The sequence below is a fragment of the Brassica napus genome, chromosome A7, assembly GCF_020379485.1.
Source record: "Brassica napus cultivar Da-Ae chromosome A7, Da-Ae, whole genome shotgun sequence".
NCBI lineage: Eukaryota > Viridiplantae > Streptophyta > Magnoliopsida > Brassicales > Brassicaceae > Brassica > Brassica napus.
In genome coordinates this window covers 7,410,123-7,435,257 of record NC_063440.1, presented here as the reverse complement: position 1 = coordinate 7,435,257, position 25,135 = coordinate 7,410,123, and the positions used below count along the sequence as shown (strand labels likewise).

The following is a 25,135-nucleotide window of genomic DNA, read 5'->3' as shown; positions in this document are numbered from 1 at the left end:
GTTATGGAAAATAAAAGTACCTTAAGTCCATAAAATAGAGAAACCAGACCTTAAGACCAATGCTTCGAGTTCTGTCTAGATTAAAGTAAAACCCACACATCATATAAGATCATATTTCTCATGTCTTGAGCGCCAGATCATCATGAAGAGTGCTCTCGATTTTCTTAGCACCAACATCTTTCTAGTCTATTGAAAGCACTGCCCCAATAGATTCCACCTGTTGATTGTGCAAAACTGCAAAATAGTCAATCAAAATGCCAAAAACATTGTAATCTCCATGAGAGAAGAAAGACTTAATAGGAAAATAGGTAGATAGATACTCACAAATAATTTGCTCTAGCACTCCTCATATCCTCATCAGAATTCAAATATATCTCACGGAAGGACTTGTTCAAAGCAGCGTCTCCTTCAAGCTTATCATCCTTCTATTCTTCTTCACTTCAGCTTCAAGCTTGTCATAGTCCTTTACTTTTTTGGAAAAAGGATAAGTCGGTCTCATTGAAACCTCTGCACCATTACACAAACAAATAATATAAATTTTAAAATGTCAAGAGTCTGTGATTCAAACTTCTCATCAGGTGAAACTAAATAATAAGAAAATAGAAAGTAGAAAACATGTTTAAGATATTCGGGTCTGGCAAAACTAATGGTTGTTTGCCATGTTCAAGAGAGGCCCATGTGATTATCTCTGCTTTTAAAAGATTTTTCTTAATTTTGGTTGATATTACTTCATATTTGCACTTCACTACTGCTATTTAAATACACACCGCAAGGAAAAAAAAGGTCAATACAATGTGTACAACTCAGAACATGACATTGTTTGAGTTTAAAAAGACTGCTTGGTACTATCTCTTAAAACGTATCATGTATAACTGATAAAGTGTATCCTTTAGATACATAACTCTTTGAACTACTTATAGGTTAAGCATGATTATTCTGTTAGTTCAAAAAGTTAGAGTTCAAAAGGTTTAAAAGGACTGCTTGGTACTATCTAATAGAATGTATCCTTTAGATGTCAATTATCCAATTATATCTATAAACCAATTACCTTTCCCAACAATCTCGGTTTGAGATGATACGCTTTCTCTCTTGGAACATCAGTCACAATACTCAGATGCAAAATCACTAACATAATTGACACAATTTACATAGAAGTGTTTATCATGGAGGTGTGTTCTTAGAATGCATTATGCTTCAAACGATCACATTTAACACTAATCTTAAAACATCAAAAAAATATAATTGAGAAAAAACAAATATTTCACGCATAACCCCAATAAAAAAATCAGCCATGAAATATAAAAGAGAGATTTGAATTACCTGAGATTTATTATTATTGGTTTCATTGTAACAACATAGATGATTTACGGTTTCCTTCTCTAAGCCTTGAGTCAGAAAAGAGGTAATTCTAATAAAAATATTTAAATATGTAAACAATCCCCAAAAGATAACAAATTATATAATTGATAGGACAACGTCAATGAGTTTCAAAGTTTTTAAAAACCTTTGAGATTACCTTTGGCTCTCAGACGTACCTGAAGAGGATCACGCAAAATAAATAAATTGCACTTGATTAGCATACACATCTTATATTATATTCTTGCTAAGTGATTTAACTTTATAAAAAAAAAAGAATTGTCTTTTTCGAAAGGGATGATCAGTTCCTGGATAAATAGAGTAGTCTCTTTTTGTTGGTTGAATCACTACTGATGCAAAAATATAGATAAAGATACAACATGGAGAGGAAGTGAACAAAAATAAACGGAGAAGAAGAATCCCCCATGAAATTACCAGTAATGGTGTTCACGTCTATGAGTTACTTATTGATTATCATACACCTGCGCAACATCACAAAAGTAGAATTTAAATTAGAACGATCAAAAACATATGAAAACTTAAAAGATAGATGCGTGAAACTAATGGGGGTGGCGTGATATTTATATAGCAAATTAGTTTAAGTTTCTAAATGACCTAGCTGTCAAGAGAATCTATGAGATAGAATATCCTCTAATAAATTTTAATTCAGCTATGAGATAGAATATCTTCTAATAAATTTTTAAAGATATTATGTTTATAATATATACATAGTTTTGGTAACTCAAATATTGCTATATATATTTAAATATTACATGCATGATATTAGGAAAGAAGATATCTCGTGAGTTGATTGCAACTGGTTTTTGATAAAACAAATCCCACTATAAGGATTTAAATAATAGATAATAAAGAAAGAATAAGGAATTTTAACGTTAAAACCCCTCAACAAAGTTTGTTTTCGGTAAAAACCCTCAAACAAAATATTTAATGAAAAACCCTCTAAACTAACTTTATTTAATGAATTAAACTCTAACAGGTCATAATTACCATTACTACCAGTAAATCTTTAGTTTAGGGGTTTCTACACTAAGTAAACATAGTTGAGGAATTTTACCATTAAAAATAAAAAAAAATCAAAATATTGTAATAGCAGGATAAAGTTTCAAAATACATTTTATAAATTAATGTATAAGCTTCTATAAATGACTTAGAACCTTTTATAATAATTTAAAACATCTGATAAGCCAATATAAATAATTTTATAAATGTATTTATAATTTTATAAATGATTTATAAAGCACGCATTGAATTATTAGACATTAATAGTTATTATGATACTTTATATACAAATATAATTCTTTCTATACGAATATAAAATCATTATATCAATTCAAATTAACATTTTTTTTATTATTTTATGTAATTTATAAATATATAAAAAAAATTGATCGCATTATTACTCTTTCATAGTTTCAACAATTAGTTACCATAAAAAATTATTTGTAATATTATGTAGATTATTTGGAAAGTGGTAATTGAATTATCCTTTCTTTTTAGATATAACTATAATAAATAAAATTAAAAATCATCGGTCAATCAAATTATAACAATTTGAAAAGTTCATTTATGATCAACACGTAATAAAAAATCACTTATGTGACTTCTCAATCAATATATAGTAATATTTGTAATATTTTTTAGATTATATGGCAAGTGATGTTAAATGTTTTTAGACTTACCTTAAATTTTTAAATCTAATTTAAATAAATAAAAATTAAAAAAAGTCAACCAATCAATTTTTAAAAACTTCACCTATCAATGACACGTCGCCAGAAATCACTAAAGTGACTTCTCATTTAATATACATGAAGATTTTTCTCATATCATAATTGAAAGATCATAATAAATCAGCCTTAAAAAGAAAAAAAAATAATTATGGTAAAATTTAAAATGCGATAACCCTGCTGTAAGGATAAGAAGAATATACGATGAAGATCTATCATTAACTACACAATATTCTAGTTCCTCTCTTTAAGGAATGTTGTTAATATCTTCCCTAGTCTTCTTGTGTATATATTAGAACTCTTGTATATTGTGAAAGATATATTCAATACAACTTCTACATGGTATCAGAGCTATACCGATTACCCTAAAAAAATTTTTTCCAAGCCGCCACACCTTCATCTCATCATGGCCGCTATTGCTGAAGAACTCGATGCCACAAAACCTCTTCTCAACATAAACATGGTTAACGTCAACAAGCTCACATCAACAAATTACATGACGTGGAACCTTCAACTCCATGCTTTACTTGACGGCTACGCTTTAGCTGGTCATCTTGATGGATCCTCCCCTGCCCCTCCTCCAACGATCGTCGTTGATGACGCGACTGTCACCAATCCTGAACACACGAAGTGGCACCGCCAGGATCGTCTCATATACAGTGGTCTCTTAGGAACCCTGTCGCCGTCGATCCAATCTCTTGTCACCAACACGACGACAGCATATGAGATGTGGAAGTCTCTCAGTGCCACCTATGCCACTCCAAGCAGAGGCCACATTCAGCAACTCCGTCTCCAACTCAAGCAATACACTAAGGGGGACAAAACCATCGACGACTACATGCGAGGTTTGACCACTCGTTTTGATCAACTAGCCCTACTTGGGAAGCCCTTAGATCATGAAGATAAAGTGGAATACATAATTGATGGTCTCTCTGATGACTATAAGGCTGTCACCGAGCAGATCGAAGGGCGTGACACCTCTCCTTCTATCATAGAGATTCATGAGAAACTCATAAACAGAGAAGCCAAACTCCTAGCGACCTCCACGCCTGTCTCCAATGCCATTCCCATGACTGCGAATGTTGCTTCCTCTCGTCCCAAGCAACAATCAAACTACCAGCAACGAGGACAAAACTCCAACTGGAACAACAACTGGAACAACAACACCAAAGCTCCGACGTACAACAATCAGAAGTCAGAGTACAAGCAGTCAAGGGGCTATCAAGGCAAGTGCCAAATCTGTAGTGTCTTCGGACACAGTGCTAGGAGGTGCCCTCAGATGTTTCAACAGCCCATCAACACAGGCGCCTCTCCGTTCCGCCCATGGCAACCTCGCGCAAATGTGGCTGTCGCAAGTCAGTACCCCTCCAATGCGTGGCTAATGGACTCTGGTGCGACGCATCACCTCACAAGCGACCTGCACAACATGTCAATGCAGCAGCCATACACTGGAGATGACTCGGTTCTCATTGGTGATGGTTCTGGTCTCTTCATAACTCACACTGGTTCTATCTCTATGCCTTCTAATACACGCAACCTGCTATTGAACAATGTTCTTTGTGTGCCAAATATCAAAAAGAACCTTATCTCAGTATATCGTCTTTGTAATGCTAATAAGGTTTCTGTGGAATTTTCCCTGCTTCTTTTCAGGTGAAGGATCTCAGCTCGGGGGTCCCATTAATCCAAGGCAAGACCAAGGATGAGCTGTATGAGTGGCCAATCCAACCATCAACCTTTCGCACCTTCTTTGCTTCTTCAAACCCAAAAATAACTTTTTCCGATTGGCATTTTCGCCTAGGACATCCTGCTGCCTCTATTCTTAAGAGTGTTGTTTCCAATTTTTCTTTACCTTGCACCAAATCTGTAACCCAAAACACTTTGTGCCCAGATTGTGCTATTAATAAAGCTCACAAACTGCCTTTCTTTCAAAACACAATCACTTCTTCTCGTCCCCTTGAATACGTTTACACTGATCTATGGAGCTCACCTATTGTCTCAGTTGACAATTATAAGTACTACTTGGTGTTAATAGATCACTTCAGCCGCTACACGTGGGTCTTCCCGCTCAAACTCAAATCGCAAGTCAAGGCTACTTTCCAGACATTCAAATCGCTTGTGGAGAACAAACTCTCAACAAAAATAGGAACTCTCTACTCAGACAATGGAGGAGAGTTCATCGCCCTCAGACAACTTCTAGCTGACGCTGGCATCTCTCACCTAACCTCCCCTCCCCACACACCGGAACATAACGGAATATCAGAGAGAAAGCACCGTCACCTTGTTGAAACTGGCCTCACCTTGCTCACTCATGCGTCAATGCCCAAGAAGTACTGGACCTATGCCTTTGCAACCGCCAACTACTTGATCAATCGCCTTCCCACACCCGTCTTAAACATGGACACTCCTCTGCACAAGATCTTTGGTACTCAACCAAACTACTCCAAAACAAGAATATACGGCTGCCTCTGCTTCCCTTGGCTCCGACCGTATACAAGCCATAAACTTGAAGACAGATCAACGCCTTGTGTCTTTATTGGCTACTCGCCTACTCAGAGTGCGTACTTGTGCTTACAGCCCAGCACTGGTCGCATCTATGTCTCAAGACATGTCAAGTTCGACGAGTCTGTGTTCCCTTTCCCAAAGCTCATCGCACCTCAGCCAAACACAACCCCACCAGAATCCTCTCCATCTTATTCATCACCACCAGTTACAATAATTCCCTCTCCCAGACCACCACTCGTACAGCAAACGGGAACCACGAGCTCAGAACCTCACTTGTCAGAACAGGTATCTTCTACTACACCTTCTCTTAGTGTTACTAACGATCATACTGTGAGTGCAGAGTTATCGACTGGCTCCAGTGCTCATCATGGCGAACACATGCCCACACCTACGCCATCTCTTACCACTGGCTCCTCGACAGATCATCACCCATCCGCGACCTCCTCAACATCTTCTTCGCCACCACCCTCACCGTCTCCTCCACCACCAAATCAACACTCCATGGTTACTCGGCGAAAGAACCAGATATCGAAGCCCAATCCCAAATACAATTACTCTGCGGCTTTACTATCAACTCGGGCGGCGGAACCGACGACGGTTACTCAAGCACTTAAAGACAAAAAGTGGAGAGGGTCCATGTCCACAGAAATTGATGCCTTTGCTCGGAACGGTACGTATGATCTTGTTCCTCGCAAACCTCACACAAATGTGGTTGGCTGCAGATGGTTATACAAAGACAAGTACAATGCTGACGGCTCGCACAAATGCTCCAAATCGAGACTTGTTGCGAAGGGGTATAATCAAGAGTTTGGCCGGGACTACATAGAGACGTTTAGCCCAGTCATCAAGTCCACTACCTTGCGTCTTGTTCTTGATGTCGCAGTCAGCAACTCCTGGCCTATCAAACAGTTAGATGTAAACAACGCCTTCCTACAAGGTACTCTCACTGAGGAAGTTTATATGGATCAACCACCTGGGTTTGTTGATGCAGACAAACCAGACTATGTGTGTCGCCTAAACAAAGCTGTGTATGGTCTCAAACAAGCCCCACGGGCATGGTATGTCGAGCTCAAAACCTTCCTTCTCAGCCTCGATTTTCAGAATTCTCTCGCTGACACATCGTTGTTCATTCTACACACTGCTGGACAACACATCTACCTTCTCATATACGTCGACGACATTTTGATCACCGGCAATACAGTGACTGGAATTCAGCGAGTTCTCACCATGCTTGCAGAGCGGTTCTCCGTTAAGGATCCAGAAGATCTCAATTATTTTCTCGGTGTAGAAGCACACAGAACCAAAGATGGTCTTCACCTTTGTCAACGTAAATACATTCTTGATCTGCTGCATAAACATGACATGACCAACGCCAAACCTGTCACCACTTCTATGGCGTCATCACCAAAACTTCACCTCCGCTCAGGTATTGCTCTCGCGGATCCCACAAAGTACAGACGTCTCATCGGAAGCCTCCGATATCTTCAGTTCACGCGTCTGGATATCGCCTTCGCTGTCAACAAACTGTCTCAGTTTATGCACATGCCAACAGAGGATCACTGGCAAGCTGCCAAGAGAATACTCCGGTATCTTGCTGGTACTCCGACACATGGTATCTACTTCTCTGCCACAAACAAACTGGTTCTTCAAGGATACTCAGACGCAGACTGGGCTGGTGATTCCGACGACTACGTCTCTACCAACTCATATGTTGTCTACCTTGGCAATCCTGGTCGTCTAAGAAACAGAACGGAGTCGCGAGGTCGTCCACAGAGGCAGAATATAGAGCTGTAGCTAATGCGGCCTCAGAAATCAACTGGATTTGTAATGTCCTTTCCGAACTTGGAGTTTCTCTACCAGCCAAACCAGTCATCTTTTGTGACAATGTCGGAGCCACTTTTCTCTGTGCCAATCCTGTCTTCCATTCCAGAATGAAACACATAGCTATTGACTACCACTTTGTCCGCAATCAAGTTCAAAGCGGAGCACTTGCAGTTGCTCATGTCAACACTCGAGACCAGCTTGCGGACGCTCTCACTAAACCCCTCTGTCGAGCACGGTTCTTGGAACTCAGACACAAGATTGGAGTGTGCTCTCCCACTCCATCTTGAGGGGGCGTGTAAGGATAAGAAGAATATACGATGAAGATGTATCATTAACTACACAATATTCTAATTCCTCTCTTTAAGGAATGTTGTTAATATCTTCCGTCTTCTTGTGTATATATTAGAACTCTTGTACATTGTGAAAGATATATTCAATACAACTTCTACACCTGCTACATAACCCAAACGGCCACACTGGATCATAGCTCCCTCCTCACTAGAACACAAACGCCGACGTCGATCGAAGTCTTGCTCCACCGCCGCTGGTACGATGTCAGCAACCCTCCGTCGCATCATACTCCTCTCCTCCGTAAAGCGCGCCTGGAATCTACCTCCGCCGTGCCTTTCCTCCGCCGTGAGTCGCCTACCCATATCTTTCTCCTCCATCTCATCTCCGCCTCAATCAAACCCGTCCCCTTCCCGGATCCGAACCCGGACTCCCCTCGAAACCCAATTCGAGACGTGGGTCCAGAATCTGAAACCAGGCTTCACGCACCCCGACGTGGTGGCGGCGTTGCGTGCCCAATCCGATCCGGATCTGGCGTACGACATATTCCGCTGGACAGCTCAGCAGCGAGGCTACAAGCACAACCACGAGGCTTACCACTCTATGATGAAGCAAGCAATCGCCGGAAAACGTAACAAGTTCGCCGAAACCCTAATCGACGAAGTCGTCGCCGGCGCTTGCGAGATGAGCGTTCCTCTCTTCAACACCATCATCCGATTCTGCTGCGGCCGTAAGTTTCTTTTCAATCGAGCTTTCGATGTTTACAACAAGATGCTTCGATCAGATAATGACTCGAGACCTGACCTTGAGACCTATACTTTGCTTCTAAGCTCACTGCTCAAGAGATTCAACAAGTTGAATGTCTGCTATGTGTATCTCCACGCCGTTAGATCGCTCACTAAGCAGATGAAGTCGAGCGGAGTGATTCCTGATACGTATGTGTTGAACATGATTATTAAAGCGTATGCAAAGTGTCTTGAGGTTGATGAGGCTTTAAGGGTGTTCCGTGAGATGCCTCTGTACGGGTCTGAGCCTAATGCTTATACGTATGGTTACTTGACGAAAGGGCTTTGTGAGAAAGGAAGGGTGGAGCAGGGTTTAGGGTTCTACAAGGAGATGAGAAGCAAGGGAATGGTTCCTAGTGGGAGTTGTTACATGGTTCTGATTTGTAGTCTTGCGATGGAAAGGAGATTGGACGAAGCGGTCGAGGTTGTGTTTGACATGTTGGCGAATTCTCTCTCTCCGGATATGTTGACTTATAATACGGTCTTGGCGGAGTTGTGCAGAGAAGGCAGAGGGAATGAAGCTCTTGAGCTGCTTGAGGAGTGGAAGAAAAGAGATCCCGTGATGGGCGAAAGGAACTATAGAACGTTGATGGATGAGGTGTATTTTATGAACAAGGGATGATCGGGTTATGTTCATCTGGAAGGCGATCAGATGAAAATAAAAGATGGGTTACAAATTATCCAAACTATGCGGGTTATGATCAAGTTTTGTATCTTCATGATTAGATACATTCAGGTTGATTGAAAGACTGAAGACTCGGCCATAGGGTAGACATATATTCTGTTGTTTCTAGGAAGACAAGGGATTCAAGATCTTGTACTAAGAATGATGTCTGAGGTCTTATGACCATAATATATGTACGACTTTTTCTTTTTTTGAAAGAATTTTAAATTTTATTCACTTCAAAAAACCTTTGTACAACCTAATGCTATTTTGTACAAAAAGAAAACCCTATGGAATTGTTTTTAAGAAGAAAATTAGAAGATTATCTACTTCCAAACCATATCTCCATGGCCTTTTCATATTTGTTTCCCCCTTTCTTCCTCAAAGAAGAGATTCTATTGCGAACTGACTTATCCAGAAATAGTAGCAGACGAGCTACAGACTGTGGAGACTCTCCAACTCTGCGTTTATTCCTCTCGAACCAGAGTGCATACACTGTTGCTTGGAAACAATAGCGTAGGAGAAAGGTAGATATATAATCCCGCGATCCGATCACCAGTCTTTGCAACAGAGTAGACCAATGAACAGAAGAGACTGCGCCATCCAATCCCCTTATCGTTCCTCTCCAGACCTCGGCAGAGAAGGAGCACTCGAAAAATAAGTGATCACGAGTCTCTGTAGCAGCACTACAAAGCCAACAAGTAGATGTTGCTTGAGGATTCCACCTGAGCAGCCTGTCTCCAGTAGATAGCCTATTATGAACTGCAAGCCAACTTAGAAAGGAGTATTTTGGTGTAGCTTCTTTAAACCAAATCCCCTTGAACCAAGAAACACGAGGAGCATACACTCTTGTAAGATTCCACGTTTGTGCAGTTATAAACCCCGGTTTGAATTCCCCATTTTCACGCATCCAGAGACAGGTATCTTCCTCTTGGCAGAGACCTTGTTCCTGAAGAGATAGAATCTCACTCTCAATTTGGATCAAAACAGGGTTCCGGTGTCTTCGCCTTCGATAAGTATTCACAACACTCTCAACCGTTGAGTTCATCGAAATGCCAAGCCTCAAGCTACCCCTTTCTCCAGCTAGGTCGATCAGAACTCCCAACGGAGACCACCTATCAAACCAGAAAGATGTCGCCACTCCATTATTTACTTCCATTTTTGATAGCTCCCTCGCCAAGGGTCTGAGCTGTAGCAGCTTCTTCCACATCCATGACCCTAGAGAGCTTGTTTCTTTGAAACTCCAGAAGGACCCCTTCCTTATTAGATATCGCTGAATCCACTGAACCCACAGAGAGGATTTGGAGGATAGAATACGCCAAATCAACTTCAGACATGAAACTCTATTTACTTCTTCTAAGGATCTCAACCCTAAACCTCCTTCTTCTTTTGGCTTGCAGACATCTGACCAAGCAATTTTTGCCTTTTGCGAAGACAAAACCGGACCTGACCAGAGAAACGCAGAGCAGAGACTGTCGATCTCTCGAATACATTGTTTAGGTAAGCGGAATGCTGATAGCCAAAAATTGATAACAATGTATAGTACCGAGCCAATTAGCTGAAGACGGCCCGCAAAAGATAGGTGTCTCGCCGTCCAGGAACTAATCTTGCTTTTAATTCTCGAGAGCAAAGGAGCATAGTCAGCCACTGACATCTTCTTCGATAACAGCGGTAGGCCGAGATATCTCACCGGGAGAGAACCTGCTTCAAAGGGGAACTGATGAAGAATGTCGTCACTAACATCCTCTTGAACCCATGCCAAAAACATCGTCGACTTCTCCAGGCTTATACATAGACCCGATTGCTTTGCAAACTCTTTGAACACCTCCAATATGCCCTCTATAGAGCTTTTTGACCCATCGGAGAACACCAGAACATCATCAGCGAAGCACAGGTGGGTCAGAGTTAGGTCTTTGCAATACGGGTGAAACCCAAAGCGCCTTTCTAGTGCAGCTTTGTCCAGGAGCTTCGACAGCACTTGCATACAGATTACATACAGAAACGGCGAGAGAGAGCACCCTTGACGCAATCCCCTCTTACTATTAAAATAACCAGCTAGCTCTCCATTAACCTGAACAGAGAATGAAGCAAGCTCGATGCATTTCTTGATCCATAGGATGAATTTCTCAGGCAGACCCATGGCTTCCAAAACTGATAACAGGAACGGCCACTGAACAGAGTCGAAGGCTTTGGAAATGTCTATCTTTAGAGCACATCTCGCTGATACTGATGTTTTATGATAATTCTTCACAAGCTCCGACGCTAGTAGAACATTTTCCATTAGAAGCCGGTCCTTAACAAAAGCTGATTGGTTTGATGAGATGAAAGAAGAGAGCAATCTCTTCAAACGGCTTGCCAATATCTTAGATATCACCTTGTAAATCACGTTACAGCATGAGATATGGCGATAATCTTTCATATAAACTGCTTCATCCTTCTTGGGAATAAGAGATAGGATTGTTGAGTTGATCCCCTTGGGGAGAAACCCATAACCGCTTGAACAAAGTCTCCACCAGTGATGGCCCATGTAGCACGGAAGAACTCTGAGGAAAACCCGTCAGGGCCCGGGGATTTATCTGCAGCCATACCAAACAGCGCTTTCTTGATCGTTTCTTCTGAAACCCCTCCCATGAGCATGTTCTTATCTTCTTCGGAACAATCATAAGCCAGCAGATCTTTTAGTGCTTCCGTACTGATCCCTGTATAGTCTTGAGGAATATGATTCAAAAATTTACTAAAGTAGTCCACCGCTTCTTTTTTGATATCCTCCTGGTTGTCAGCAATAGAACCATCCTCGCGTTTTATCTCTCTGATTGAGTTCCTTACTTCTCGAACTCTTGCCGCTCTGTGAAAAGTCTTGTTGTTCCCATCTCCAATCACCAACCAGTGAATCTTAGCCCGCTGGCTAAGTACTTTCTCCTCCAATTTTGATAAAAACGTCCATCTTGAGAGAGCTGCTGACTCCATGACCATGTTAGCCTGTGAGGGCTCATCGAGAGTCTTGGTCTGAAGTTCGCATAACTTGTTATAAGCTTCTTTTGTTCTCTTTATAATATCTCCAATTTTTTCTCTACTCAGATTCTGCAGCAAAGGCTTTAAAGCTTTTAGTTTCTTCCCCAGCCTGAAGAGAGCCGAAGTAGAGTTGAACAGCGGCACAGTTTGCGACCAGAATTCACTAACCAATGGTAGAAACTCCGGCATGTCAGCCACTGCATTAACAAACTTAAACGGCTTCTTTGGTTTCAAATAGTAACATTATTTATGGACGCCCTTTAGTATTGTGATTTTGGCTGTTACAAAGCTGTCAAATTCTCATATTCACCAAGAGAAGACATGCATCTTTAAGGCAATTTACTAGATTCTTTGTGAACTTGTTTGGATTGATCCTATCGTAGCTTAATATTTGTGTAGTAATGTATATATAAACCACTTTTTGTATCCCAATTGTTTGCACAATGAAGCTTTAATCAGTTGGATTGTTGTGCACAATGTTAACGACTTATGTTTTGCTCCGTGTCTCTGCTCTGCTCTGCTCATACGTTATATGTCTCACCACTTGAAGTGAATACTGTATAATGGATATACATCACATTAAACATATAGCCAATGAAATTCGTAATTAATCACATCCAGAATTTTTATGTCACTCGTGTTTCAAGTGGTGAGACATATAACGTATGAGCAGAGCAGAGCAGAGACACGGAGCAAAACATAAGTCGTTAACATTGTGCACAACAATCCAACTGATTAAAGCTTCATTGTGCAAACAATTGGGATACAAAAAGTGGTTTATATATACATTACTACACAAATATTAAGCTACGATAGGATCAATCCAAACAAGTTCACAAAGAATCTAGTAAATTGCCTTAAAGATGCATGTCTTCTCTTGGTGAATATGAGAATTTGACAGCTTTGTAACAGCCAAAATCACAATACTAAAGGGCGTCCATAAATAATGTTACTATTTGAAACCAAAGAAGCCGTTTAAGTTTGTTAATGCAGTGGCTGACATGCCGGAGTTTCTACCATTGGTTAGTGAATTCTGGTCGCAAACTGTGCCGCTGTTCAACTCTACTTCGGCTCTCTTCAGGCTGGGGAAGAAACTAAAAGCTTTAAAGCCTTTGCTGCAGAATCTGAGTAGAGAAAAAATTGGAGATATTATAAAGAGAACAAAAGAAGCTTATAACAAGTTATGCGAACTTCAGACCAAGACTCTCGATGAGCCCTCACAGGCTAACATGGTCATGGAGTCAGCAGCTCTCTCAAGATGGACGTTTTTATCAAAATTGGAGGAGAAAGTACTTAGCCAGCGGGCTAAGATTCACTGGTTGGTGATTGGAGATGGGAACAACAAGACTTTTCACAGAGCGGCAAGAGTTCGAGAAGTAAGGAACTCAATCAGAGAGATAAAACGCGAGGATGGTTCTATTGCTGACAACCAGGAGGATATCAAAAAAGAAGCGGTGGACTACTTTAGTAAATTTTTGAATCATATTCCTCAAGACTATACAGGGATCAGTACGGAAGCACTAAAAGATCTGCTGGCTTATGATTGTTCCGAAGAAGATAAGAACATGCTCATGGGAGGGGTTTCAGAAGAAACGATCAAGAAAGCGCTGTTTGGTATGGCTGCAGATAAACACGAGTAACAAATGTCAGCGACTGAATCTTAGTATTGTGCGTGGTGATACGGTACGTCACCTCAAGGCACGCTCAGCTGCTTTCATTGTGGAATTTGGCAGTTTAATAAGCATTAATCATCATCGCTGGCTGCTTCCGATGATACTGGACGTTAAAATAGTTTACAATGGGTGTGAATGGTTAATCAAAGAATAACTTCGAGCTGATTCTCTTGTATATTCTTGATGTTATGGAGGGCGTGCTTTACATCTTGTCTTCAACCAAAAATATCACAATGCAACAACTTTATTTGTTCGTGTTGGTTGGTGGGGAAGTTTATAACTTCACAATCTTCACTATTCAGGATGGTGCCGTGCCATAATCTGATAGAAAAAAGAGGCAGTAGAAAATCTTTGCTATATGGAATATCTTGCTTCGCATAAATTGACAATTTACATACCTTGACGTACTATTTATTGCTAAGTGATATTCCGTTACTAATAGATAAATAAATATCTGAATATTGTTTTGGCCTAATAACCTAAGAACTCTCTCTCTTTCTTTCAATCAATGACGTTTAAAATGAATGGAGAGAATACACGATTAGAAGTATTAGATGAAATCATGAAATCAGCTCAACGAAGATGATGAAGATAGTGAAGATGATGAACACGAGTGAGAGAGAGAGAGTGTGTGTGTGTATCAGAATGTGTAAAAATGTTCTTACTCATTTTAACCGTATCTGTACAGTGTTAGTTCTACTTATATACAACATCTAATACCGGTTTAATCATATTTGTACATCCGGTTTAATAACGTTAATAAGAAGCAATAACCTCTAACTCTCTAAGCCATAATTTCTCTACTTCTTCTATTTGATTGTGCATGAATCTCCTTTGATTGGCTAACTCTTTTATATTTCTGTTGACAGCTTTCTTTTTCCTCAAGCCGGTTTTTATATTAAGCCGAGTTCTTCATCTCAGGAGGCCCTGATACACGGCCGGTCTTGGGCAAAACTTAATAAAACATTTGCTTTAGGCTTTCAAAATTTTTTGAAAAATTTTATATGTAAATAAGTTTTCAAAACTTTTTAAAAAAAATTTTAGGTCCCCAAATTTTTTAAATCTTTACTAAATGATGTAAGGCCCCCAAATTCTTAGGATCGGCCCTGCAGCCTGATGAAAGAGTGAAGTCCATCTCTAACCATCGTTACAATAATATCTAAGAGTTATATCCACGCAGTTGTCGTTGTAGTAAACGAGACCATATATGCTATGTTCCATATATTATTCTTTTGTGTCTCTTTCAATTTTACTAGTTCAAAGTTAAAATTTAGATTGAATTCGTAAGTTTTTAGTATATTATTTAGTCATCTCTTTCAATTAAAAGACTTTCCATGACTCAAAATTTTTAAATAACTAAAGGCAATTTAGAACTGATCTCAAATAGAAACATCAATTTCTCTCATATGATTAACAAGATGAACGCAGACAGAAAAAAAAAAAGATTAACAAGATGAATATAGAGAAATTAAACATGATCAATCAAATTGACGTTAGTTTTACATATAGGAGAATTAAGAAGAACAACAACGAACAATTAAGCGTAGGGATTAATTAGCAGAGAACATGTCACTGACGTAGCCACCAAGCAAAGGATCCATCGTCACTGACCTAATCTCCCATGTAGGATCAAAGGCTTCCCATGGCATACTCTTGAGATCTTCCACCGAAACACCCAACTCCTCAAGTGACACGTGTCGAATACCCTTATTACTGCTATTATCAGTACTCTCACCGACAATCTCGTCCTCTCTAAAACCAATGAAATTATCACCGTGATGATTTGATGATGATAACTGGCTTTCGTAATCCTTGTTTGTGTTTGTCCTCTTCTCCAGAAGACCAGTAGACGAAGAAGGAAAGGAGGAATCCACAGGAGTTACGATGTCTTTGACGTAGCCGCCAAGACTTGGAATCGACACGTGGCCATATCCTAAACGATCTTGATTTTCCTTGTTGTTACTAGTAACACTACCGCTGTAACCAAGCAAATTCTCATGATCACTTGAAGACAATGATCTCTTATCCTCCTTCGTCTTCGTCTCGGGAAGATTAGTTGACGAAAAGCATGAGTGCACAGTTGGTAACCTCTTGAACACGGAACTTAATTCGTCGAAGGAATCAACGTCGTCCCACCAAGACCCCAATCTTGGCTTCTTCTTTGAAGGCTCTAGGGTTTCGTCTTCCTCATCGTCGTTTATGATGATGACTCCACCAGTACTAGAAGGTATCAACGAGTTAGATTCGAGGTTCTTTCTCTTCTTCGACTCTAGGGTTTCCTCTTCGTCATCGTCGTCTATGATGATGACTGCACAAGTAGAAGGTACGGACGAGTTAGAATCGAGGTTGTTTCTCTTCTTATTTGTAGAAGATGGTGATAGCAAGGATGCCTGCAAAACGAGAGAATAGAGTTCGTCGTCCGAACGAGAGCACTCTTGTTTCTCTATCGCCATGTTTCGCTTCGAACGAATTATTGAGCCAAAAAAATATGACTGAGAGAAGAAACTTGGAGAGATATAAAACTAGTTGAGAGTTGAGACTTCTTAAGAGAGACTAAAGCAAAGCCCTTAATCTGGTGTTTGGTGGTAGAAAACGTATGCGCTACTTAGTTTATATAAAGAAACGCTAGAGGTTGGAAAAAAAAAGGAAATAACGCAACCTTAAAAAAGGAAATTAATTTCTCAGATAAGGCAACAAAAAGGAAACTCTTTGATATCGTTTCTTAATATTTAAACTCTTTGATATCGTTTCTTAATATTTTTAATAATGTTACTTCTATCCTAAACTGTTAAATCTATCGCATAATTGTTCTTATGTTGATTTTTAATAACAAAAAGTACTATATTAACCAGTATTCTTTTATTCATAATTAACACTAAATCCCAAAAACAAACACTAAATCAGTAAATAAATAAGTCAAACCTATTTTTATTTGAAGTTATTTGTATCATACACTATGGTTAATGATTAATATTAAACTTGGTTAAATGAAGCTGTTCGACCAAGAAAGATTACATTAAACTTTGTTTTGAAAGATGTACATCTTCTATATAATGCTACTTCAGACTATTTTCCTAAATGAAACTTGAAAGAAGCATACAATATTCTTGAAGATATGAATCTAGAAACAAAAGTGAATTATTGCATATCTTACTACATTCATAAGGTAAAGAGTCCCTTGGAGTTGGCAAACAAGTGTTTGCGGCTGATAAGCTCCTGTTTTTTGGGGAGACTGTTTAGCAGAGACGGAGGACCGGTGAACTTGGTTTGCATCATTTCCCTCACTTTCACATACCCATCGAGTCTCATCAACTCCAGAAGCTTCCTACAGCTCTGAGAATTGCAAAAAGAGATACATATATAATGTTATCAGAGACCAACCACAGATCATATATATAGAGACACAAGACGAGCATTAATAAGTTTCTGCATATGAAACCGTTGGAGAAGAGGTTTAGAATACAGATGGGTTGTAAATTACCTGAGGATTTAGTACATCCATTAGGTTTATGATCTCGTCCTGCCACAAATGGAATGATTTTGATTAATAATTAATAAAGATTATATAGTTGTGAGGAAAAGGGAGAAGCATTTTTTTTACCTCAGGTATACCGGGATTTTGCATCACGGTACCTAGAACACGGCGAACAAGTCCATCAAAGACGACTTTATTTATGGACCCATCTGCGTTTACCCATGGATATATAGGCACAGGTGATTTCTCACAAGTAGATTCCTTTGTTTCACCTCCGAAACTCATTCCAAATGTAACAGATGGACTTTTCATAGTTGCTTCGTGCAAACCGCTTGTTTGAGCCGTTTCAGGAAGGTTAAGAATTGTAACCTTGTGAACGCTGTTACCAGCAACGTGCTCACGCTCGTTCTGTGAAGCAATGCCGATCCTAGAGACATCGTTTGACCTATGTTCCCCAACAGCTTTCTCTAGGTAATTCACTGGTAAAGGCCGTTGAAGATTATCGTCTGAGGTTTTCCCTTCCTCCATTGTCAAGAAGTACTTTGATCGGTAGAAGGAATGGACAACACGGGAATTATCATACCCATTTACCTGGATGTTAACATAATAGAGTCTTGTTTAGAAAGTTCCTTGTTAAAAAAAGGATACAAACTGTAAATATTCCGCAGAATATGGAAGTGATTGACAAATAAGAGATGTAAAAGAAGAAAACCTTCAAAGCTATCCGAAATGTTTGAAGAACATTTACAACACAATCAAAAGTTTCCTCGCCTGCAGATCAACAAGCGGCAGAGGTTAGAAATAACACTGAAGAAACTAGTTAACACATGCGTACAATCCAATTTGCCTGATGCTTTTACCTGGAATATCAATAAGACGTTGAACTTCTTCAATGCTCAGACCATGGTCACCAGCTTTCTGAAGGGCATCGGAAACGGTTTCAAAAACACCAGGAGTGAATACACCCACTTGCTCGCCTGCAGATTTGGCCATAACAACACTAGCATAACTGGCCATCGCTTGCCAGGGAGAATCACCTAGACTGCCTGGTACGACTGTAGCATCTGTAGAGTCGAAAAGTTCCTTCAAATGATCAGATTCACAGCCACTATTTGCTACTACCCGGTTGAAGTGAAGTTCACCAGTGCGAGAGTCATCGTCTTTAAACAACTCTATTGCATTAGCTGTTGGTAGAGTTACACGGCGAACAGATACTGCTATACCAGGGAAACCCTTTTCCTTTCGGAAGTTGATTTCACCTTCGCCGAGTAGCTTTTGTTTCTTAGCACTATCCGCTTCAGATTCCTCTATCTCATCAGATCTTCTTTTTAACCCTCTTCGATCTCCGGGCTCTCCAACACCTTCTTCGGGCAAGGATACAGATATAGAGAGTTCACCGGAAGAAACTAGTGAAAAGAAATTTAAAACATCGCCACATTGCAAATCCGAAGTAAGAGCGACTCCCCCAGCCATCAGGTCTCTTTCATTTTCGAGAAGCCAACGGGAGAACTTGGCTGCTCTTGTCCCAGTATTAACCGGGAATGGAGACTTTGAAATACTATGCAAGAAGTTCTGCGAAAGCACAAATGGCTGTCCACCACTTCCACCAACCTGGAACGTATTAATAAAAGTAATGACCTTCAGTTTGCTTTGATATAGAATATTAAGAAGAAAACATCAAAGTGAGGTTAAGGAAGGTGTTTCTCATCCACCATGTCATCTAAACATCAAGTATGCACGCAATGTGGTTTTGACAGAAAAATCAAACCAACAAAAGGAAGAAAAGATAATACATCAAAGTCAAACATGGAGCTTCACCCGGACACTCATATGCCTCTTCATAAAATCTAGAAGTAGCCATCAATTTTAGTTCTGCAACAGGAAAGTGATAAGTAGTTTACCAGGAACTTCTTGTCTCGAAGGTAGCTATAGGCTGTAAACAGGTCTCTCTCTGAATATCGTCTTAAGGTATCTTCCAGCAGATTTGGCATACCAGGTGCAGTGGGCATGCTCAGAAAGACAAGCTTTAACAGCTCTACAGCAGTAGAAACTGCCAGAGACTTCCTTACTTGTATATTACCATTGTCGTTTCCATCTAAAGGGTTAATGGTTTGATGAAAACGATAGTGTCCAGATCGTCGAGATGTATCTTTAACTTGATCCACAGAAGGATTTTCAATGTCGTCTGAGCGAATTGCAGGTGGAACAGTTTCACTCCCCTGCAAGTTCATAATTTTAGTTTATCATAAATTGCCCAAAAAGGACGAACCATTGAAATTAAGACCTTCCAGGTGAGGACGAATGAAATGGTAAAATGTTCCAGTAAATGTAGCAAATAATAGGAAATATCAAAGTGAGGCGAAGCAATTGTAAGGGTGGTGAAAAAGAAAAGAAAATGAAGTAAAAGTATGCACCTCATCAACTATATCTCTGTTTGACCATTCCCGAGAGCTGGGCTTCGCCCGTTTAGGGGCCACCAGTTTAGCCATCTTCTTGAGCTCAAGAATATCATCAAAGGCTTGACGTATACTATTTTCACTGAAGTCGTCCCATTTTTCATCATCAGAAAAAATATCTTTACCATGCTCAACAAAACCAGAATCCGTTCTGACAAGAACATGTGAACTACTGCTCTCAGGCAAACACTTCTGTTTCGTCTCTAGATGCTTTGCATAGCGCTCACTGAGTATATTGCAAAGCCTCAAGACCGCCTTCCGAAATTTATCATTCTTCATCAATGTTTGAGTCCGTCGCTTGCAAGCTAAAGGAGGTGCGGGCAGTTCACGAACTTGAGCCCAGTTAACTCCATGAAATTTTGCCCCCAGAGCTGCGCGGTGTCTAACATATTGACTCAACAATTTCCTGACAAGAGAATATTTGTCAGTGGTGTAACCCAATCAGCTATAATACCCTATCTCAGATAGGAAAATGCCTAAGGCATGAATTAATGAACACTCAATCATATGGAACTCTTAAGGTATTGAGCCCACCAAAACATAAAGTCTCTGAAGAGAGACTCCTAAAACCAACATTACATTGGACATTTGCAATAAGAACACGTTGTTTTTTTCTATCACAACTCATGTAAACACATAGCTATCTATACTACTGAAGTTTCATTGGTGTGTCAAGCTTACCTGTCCGCCTCATCTGTCCATGAAAATCTTTGTGCAGGAGTTGATGCGGTCTTTGAACTTGCATACTGGTTGATTAGAGAAGAACACTGCCCCTCATCTTCAGTAAGATCCCTTATCTCTTCATTTTCTTGTTGATTCATCCGAATGTGGGTTTGGTCTTCTTGTATCGTATTTCGAATATTCTCACTATTTGAGGCATCAATAGCATCTGAATTTAGAACGTTCTGTTCATCTATTATTTTGGATCTGACACCTTTTCCAGTAGTCCTTACGGGAGTTTCTCTTTTTCTTTTCCCAGAAGATGGAGAAGGGCTATTTTCTACAGCGTGATTTTTATCTTTTGATTTCAGGCGTCTTCCACGCTTCGCATGATAGACATGCATAACCTGAAGTATGCAACCAAAAATATAAGATATCTCACCCAAAAATCAAGAAGAAAAAAAAACAGAGAACATCCAGGTCAGTTTTATTCCTGAACCAGAGATGAGAAAGCTTTAAATCGAACTTTAATTAGATTCAAACTGAAACTACAGAATGAAGGTTCCCAGTCGGCATGATTTCTAAGATCAAAAAGACCATAAGAAAACTAGTGGCGAAATTACCACCTGGTCTCACATAACGAAGTGACCATGACATTTTTAACAATTTATACAGCACCACACAAACATATATTTACCTGCTCTAAACTCAGGTTCAGATCCTTAGCGATCTTCTCACACTCTTTGAATGAGAGTTTTTCCTTCTCATCAGTTGCAATACGCTTTAAGAGCATAGCACGCTGTTCTGCTGTCATGACGCAATCTGAGGCCCAAGAACGAAAACGGAAAACCTAGAAGAACTGACAGTTAGAAGCTGTTTTCTAAATACAGGCAGCTGAAAATTAACATCACAGGATAATATAGAAGACAGATATACGCGTAACATGCATATATATTATGATGAGTGTTATAGTTTTTTTTTTGTCCATGAAAAAAATATACAATCAGCTGTTGTATCTATATAATAAGCCATACTATAGAAGATCAAGCTTATACCTCTTGAACAACAGATCCCGGAAATGCTTGCTTAGCAGCTCTGTGATCAGCAGCGGCATAGCAATACTCTAAAGTTAGCCAATATTCATCTACAGCATCTCTATTTGATAGAATAAAGTCATGCCGAATACGAGGGCGAAGATCAAGAGACATGACACTAGGTGTAGCAGCAACAAACACAGGTTCCTCTATATAAGGCATAAGCTCCATTGCATGTGTCAAATTGGCATACTTCTCTTCAATCTCGTCATGTCTGAATCTATTACTTACCATCTGAATCAACTACAAAACAAAAATAGGCACAAGCAATAGAATTACCTGGTTTTTGAACTGCACACTTTCATGAAATATGTACTTGAGATGCAATTCAGTTATTATTACCTTTAATCGGCGTAAAATATCAATAAGCATTGATAATCTACCAGTCGCAAGAGTATCCATTAGAAGCTTATACTCTTCGCTAGGAAGCTCGGAAAGACGCATACCCTGTTTGCATTTCTTCATCATATCATCAGCTTTCTGAGTAGATCCAACAACTTGTAAAAACAGTTCGAGTGGCATGGCTCTAAAAGCATCTTCAAGTGCAAAAAGATTCTCAAATTTATGATCATGTGAAGAAGAAAAGGCATTGTCCCAGCCAGGTAAGGAGCTAAAATAGTCCCAAAGGAAACAATGTAGGAGCTTCACACGAACCATCTTTGCAAGCACGAACCCATTGGCTCGCATGGCTCCTGATTTGCTAGCTCGTGCATCCAAATCCACATTACTTTGACCTCTCTGAATGTCATTCAATATCGGAATTGGTTCGTTGTTTTTTCTCTTTGACAAACTCTGGCCACGGAGTCCCAGTTCAAAAGACCTAATCTTATCATGAATAACACCAAATTCTTCTGGAGTCAATCTTTGAACAGATGGATGTAAAACTACCACAGAGCTACGGTTACGACCACAATTAGTTACATTTGGGACACTAACGGCCATGCATTCACAGAGTCCTTCTTGTTGAAGCCTTCTAAGAAGTCTGTCAATGGTTTTTCGATCCACCTTGGTGCTCCTGTCTTTCTCAAGACTGACAAGCCATTTGTGTAGTTCTGCTCTCAAAACAAACTTCTCCTCCTTTGACCAGCCAAGAAAGAAGAAACAATTAGTTAGTTGGAAGGGAACAGAAGAAAATTATGGAGAAAAAATAAAGTGAACAGTGAGTACATTCAAGCGCTCAAGTATCCTCCGCTCTCTTCGAGCGTTTTCAACAGTGATAGGAAGTTGTTGATGCATTTTTGGTTTAGACGGCTTCGGTAGAACGAGATGATTCATTTCTGATAAAGCCAAATCAGCGGATCCCATTGCAGTGTCAACCACCTTATCACCGATCTCATGGAACGATTCTTGCAGGTTACGACATGCAAGCACATTTCTTCCTGTGGCATTAGATGGGGAACAATGGAGGACTCCTGAACTTCTTTCAGAATCAGTTAACCGTCCAGGTGTAGCAACTTGGCCTGAGTTGCATTCAGAATCAGTTAACCTTGGAGGAGTAGCAAAGTCAGCATCAGCCACTGCAAGACTGTGTTCGATGAAAGGCTGAGCCAATCCACCAGTAACATGAGGTGTGCTGGAATCATTAGTCGGTACGTTACTTTCCCTGCTAATAGTTTCAGCTCTATCTGGAAACAAATCAGCAGAATCGGTCCCAGCATTACGAGAAGTCCAAACTCTGTACACTGTAGTCTTTTTGTGGCTTTCTGCCTGTAGATGCATCCCGACTCGTGAACAGATACTATGAAGCCGAGAATAGCTCTTCTTCTTATCAATGCCAAGTCTTTCGCATACCTGGTAAAAGTAACAATTTAAGACTCTTCAAGTATTCAAATTTCTCCAAAAGACTGTAAGCCATCAAATGAATACCTCCATCACAGCTAAGCCTTTAGATCCTTCAGCATCAACCATATCATAAATTTGATTATCTATTGGAAGTTCCAAAGTTTGTTCTGTTTTTTGAGTACTCCTTCCAAATTTCAGGAATTGCTTTTTCCCACAATAGGTAAAATCTTTTTCTGAAAAACTTTTTAGCAAACGGAGGCATCTTTCCACCTACAAAAGCAAAACCCACACGGAAAACAGTATTGAATTCAAACACAGAAATGATTCATAAAAGGCAAATGGCCAGCATATACAGAGAATGACGGAATGAGATAATATAGCTCACCTTATTGTTCACCACAGCATCAAACTCCTCTACTATATGAGACTCCGTCAATCGGCGACAAACCTGGTGTCATTCAGAATATCATCACTGAACTCGAATTAAGTTCTAAAGATATGTCTATACAATTAAACAAGAAGAAAAAGTTATATATTACACTTCTCCAAGCTCTATGCCTTGAATGTGAACCCAGATAACCAAGGTCTTGCTTAACGTCTGAGACGACTAGAACCTGCACAACAAGAATTTTTTTATATGGAGCTAGAAAGATCCAGCTAAAAGAGTATTTGCAATTAACCTTATCATTAGCTTCTTCAAGCTTATCACAAATTGCTTGCATTGCTGGTAGAAAATCTTTTATGAGCGTATCCTCTTTTGTAATCTCAGACTGAGTACTTTTTTCTCCGGGAGCAGTAGGGTCCTCTTTACAGATTTCAAACCTCTGCTGAGAACCCAAAGGCTTGGAGTAACTACTTAAGTATATCATGTTGGTGCTAACGCATGAGGTGGTTTTGGAATCTCCTTCACCATCAACTTCCTTTGTTCTCACAATCGCAGGTTGCCTAACAATCAAACCTCGAGACTCGAGCTGCTTCACGATATAAAAGAAGTTCCTCCCTTGGATGTTAAACTCTTTAGCAAGTAGATTTTGTGCAACGCCGTTGGATCTGCAATTACAATTCAAAGCTCTTAATAGAGTAACTAAACTGAATTTGAAGAACCGAGAAAAGCTTACCGAGCAACAGCTAGCCGCTCGAGAACGCGTCGTTGAACGGCTGAGATAGTCGTGTTATTGGACTGGGCGTCGTACAAGCCTACGAAGTTACCTCGGAGCTTCTCATTCGCGATGATCCTCAAATCGAGTCTATGAGCATCTTCCAGCAGTTGAATCGAAGGATCTGATGATCCGTAGACAGTGTTCTTCGCCTTGAACTGGAGCTGAGGGATTGATAGCAGGTTTCTCCAGACATGTGACTTGACGGAAGGAGATAGAGGAGGAGGAGAGAGCCGTGACCAGAGGGAAACCAGAGGGATCCCTGTGTTTCCCTCACAACAGATTTCCTCCAGTGCGGTGCATACAATCGAGTCCATTCCACGGTGTGTTAGGTCAACGGGAAACTCTTCCCTTACGAAAATTTCTCGCCGGTGAGGTTTTTGGTCAGAGGAGGGTCGAGAGAAAGACAATTTGAGTTCTTGGTGACGGGATCGATCTCATTGAGCTGCGAACAATAACTTAATTACGAGGTTATTATCAATTAGGGGTGTGACTTGTGAGAGAGATAGGGAAAATCAAAAATGACGATAATGCACCTATTCAATAAATTGATTTCACGCATTCTTTCTCCTTTCAAACTACGTGTTGTTTATTTTAGGCCTTGGCATTCGGGATCCCAATCGGGTTTCGGATTAGTTCAATCGGATTTCGGATTTTCGGAT

The 25,135-nt window shown here is 39.9% G+C and overlaps 2 protein-coding genes across 4 annotated transcripts; one reads left to right on the top strand and one right to left on the bottom strand.

The window, feature by feature from the left end:
• The first annotated feature begins 7,979 nt into the window (after nucleotides 1-7,979).
• LOC106404130 (pentatricopeptide repeat-containing protein At3g25210, mitochondrial) lies at nucleotides 7,980-9,375 on the top strand. Its single transcript, XM_013844874.3, has one exon. The coding sequence runs from the start codon at nucleotides 7,980-7,982 to the stop codon at nucleotides 9,120-9,122; it is 1,143 nt and encodes a 380-aa protein (XP_013700328.2). The 3' UTR covers nucleotides 9,123-9,375.
• Nucleotides 9,376-16,843: 7,468 nt separating this feature from the next.
• LOC106404131 lies at nucleotides 16,844-24,936 on the bottom strand. Of its 3 annotated transcripts, none has more exons than XM_048737225.1 (17): nucleotides 24,435-24,936; nucleotides 23,997-24,387; nucleotides 23,856-23,930; nucleotides 23,702-23,764; nucleotides 23,401-23,586; nucleotides 22,702-23,325; nucleotides 21,877-22,611; nucleotides 21,496-21,777; nucleotides 21,138-21,290; nucleotides 20,462-20,847; nucleotides 19,739-20,186; nucleotides 19,226-19,543; nucleotides 18,185-18,935; nucleotides 18,037-18,095; nucleotides 17,451-17,915; nucleotides 17,331-17,369; nucleotides 16,844-17,182 (listed from the first exon to the last, which is right to left on the bottom strand). In XM_048737225.1, exons 1-17 carry the CDS (start codon nucleotides 24,788-24,790, stop codon nucleotides 17,009-17,011), a joined length of 5,505 nt encoding a protein of 1,834 aa, XP_048593182.1. In that variant the 5' UTR covers nucleotides 24,791-24,936; the 3' UTR covers nucleotides 16,844-17,008. The 3 variants fall into 3 exon arrangements, with proteins under 3 accessions (XP_048593182.1, XP_022571173.1, XP_022571172.1); XM_022715452.2 differs by having other exon boundaries at nucleotides 23,997-24,366; nucleotides 24,435-24,935; XM_022715451.2 differs by having other exon boundaries at nucleotides 23,856-24,366.
• Between the last annotated feature and the right edge of the window lie 199 nt (nucleotides 24,937-25,135).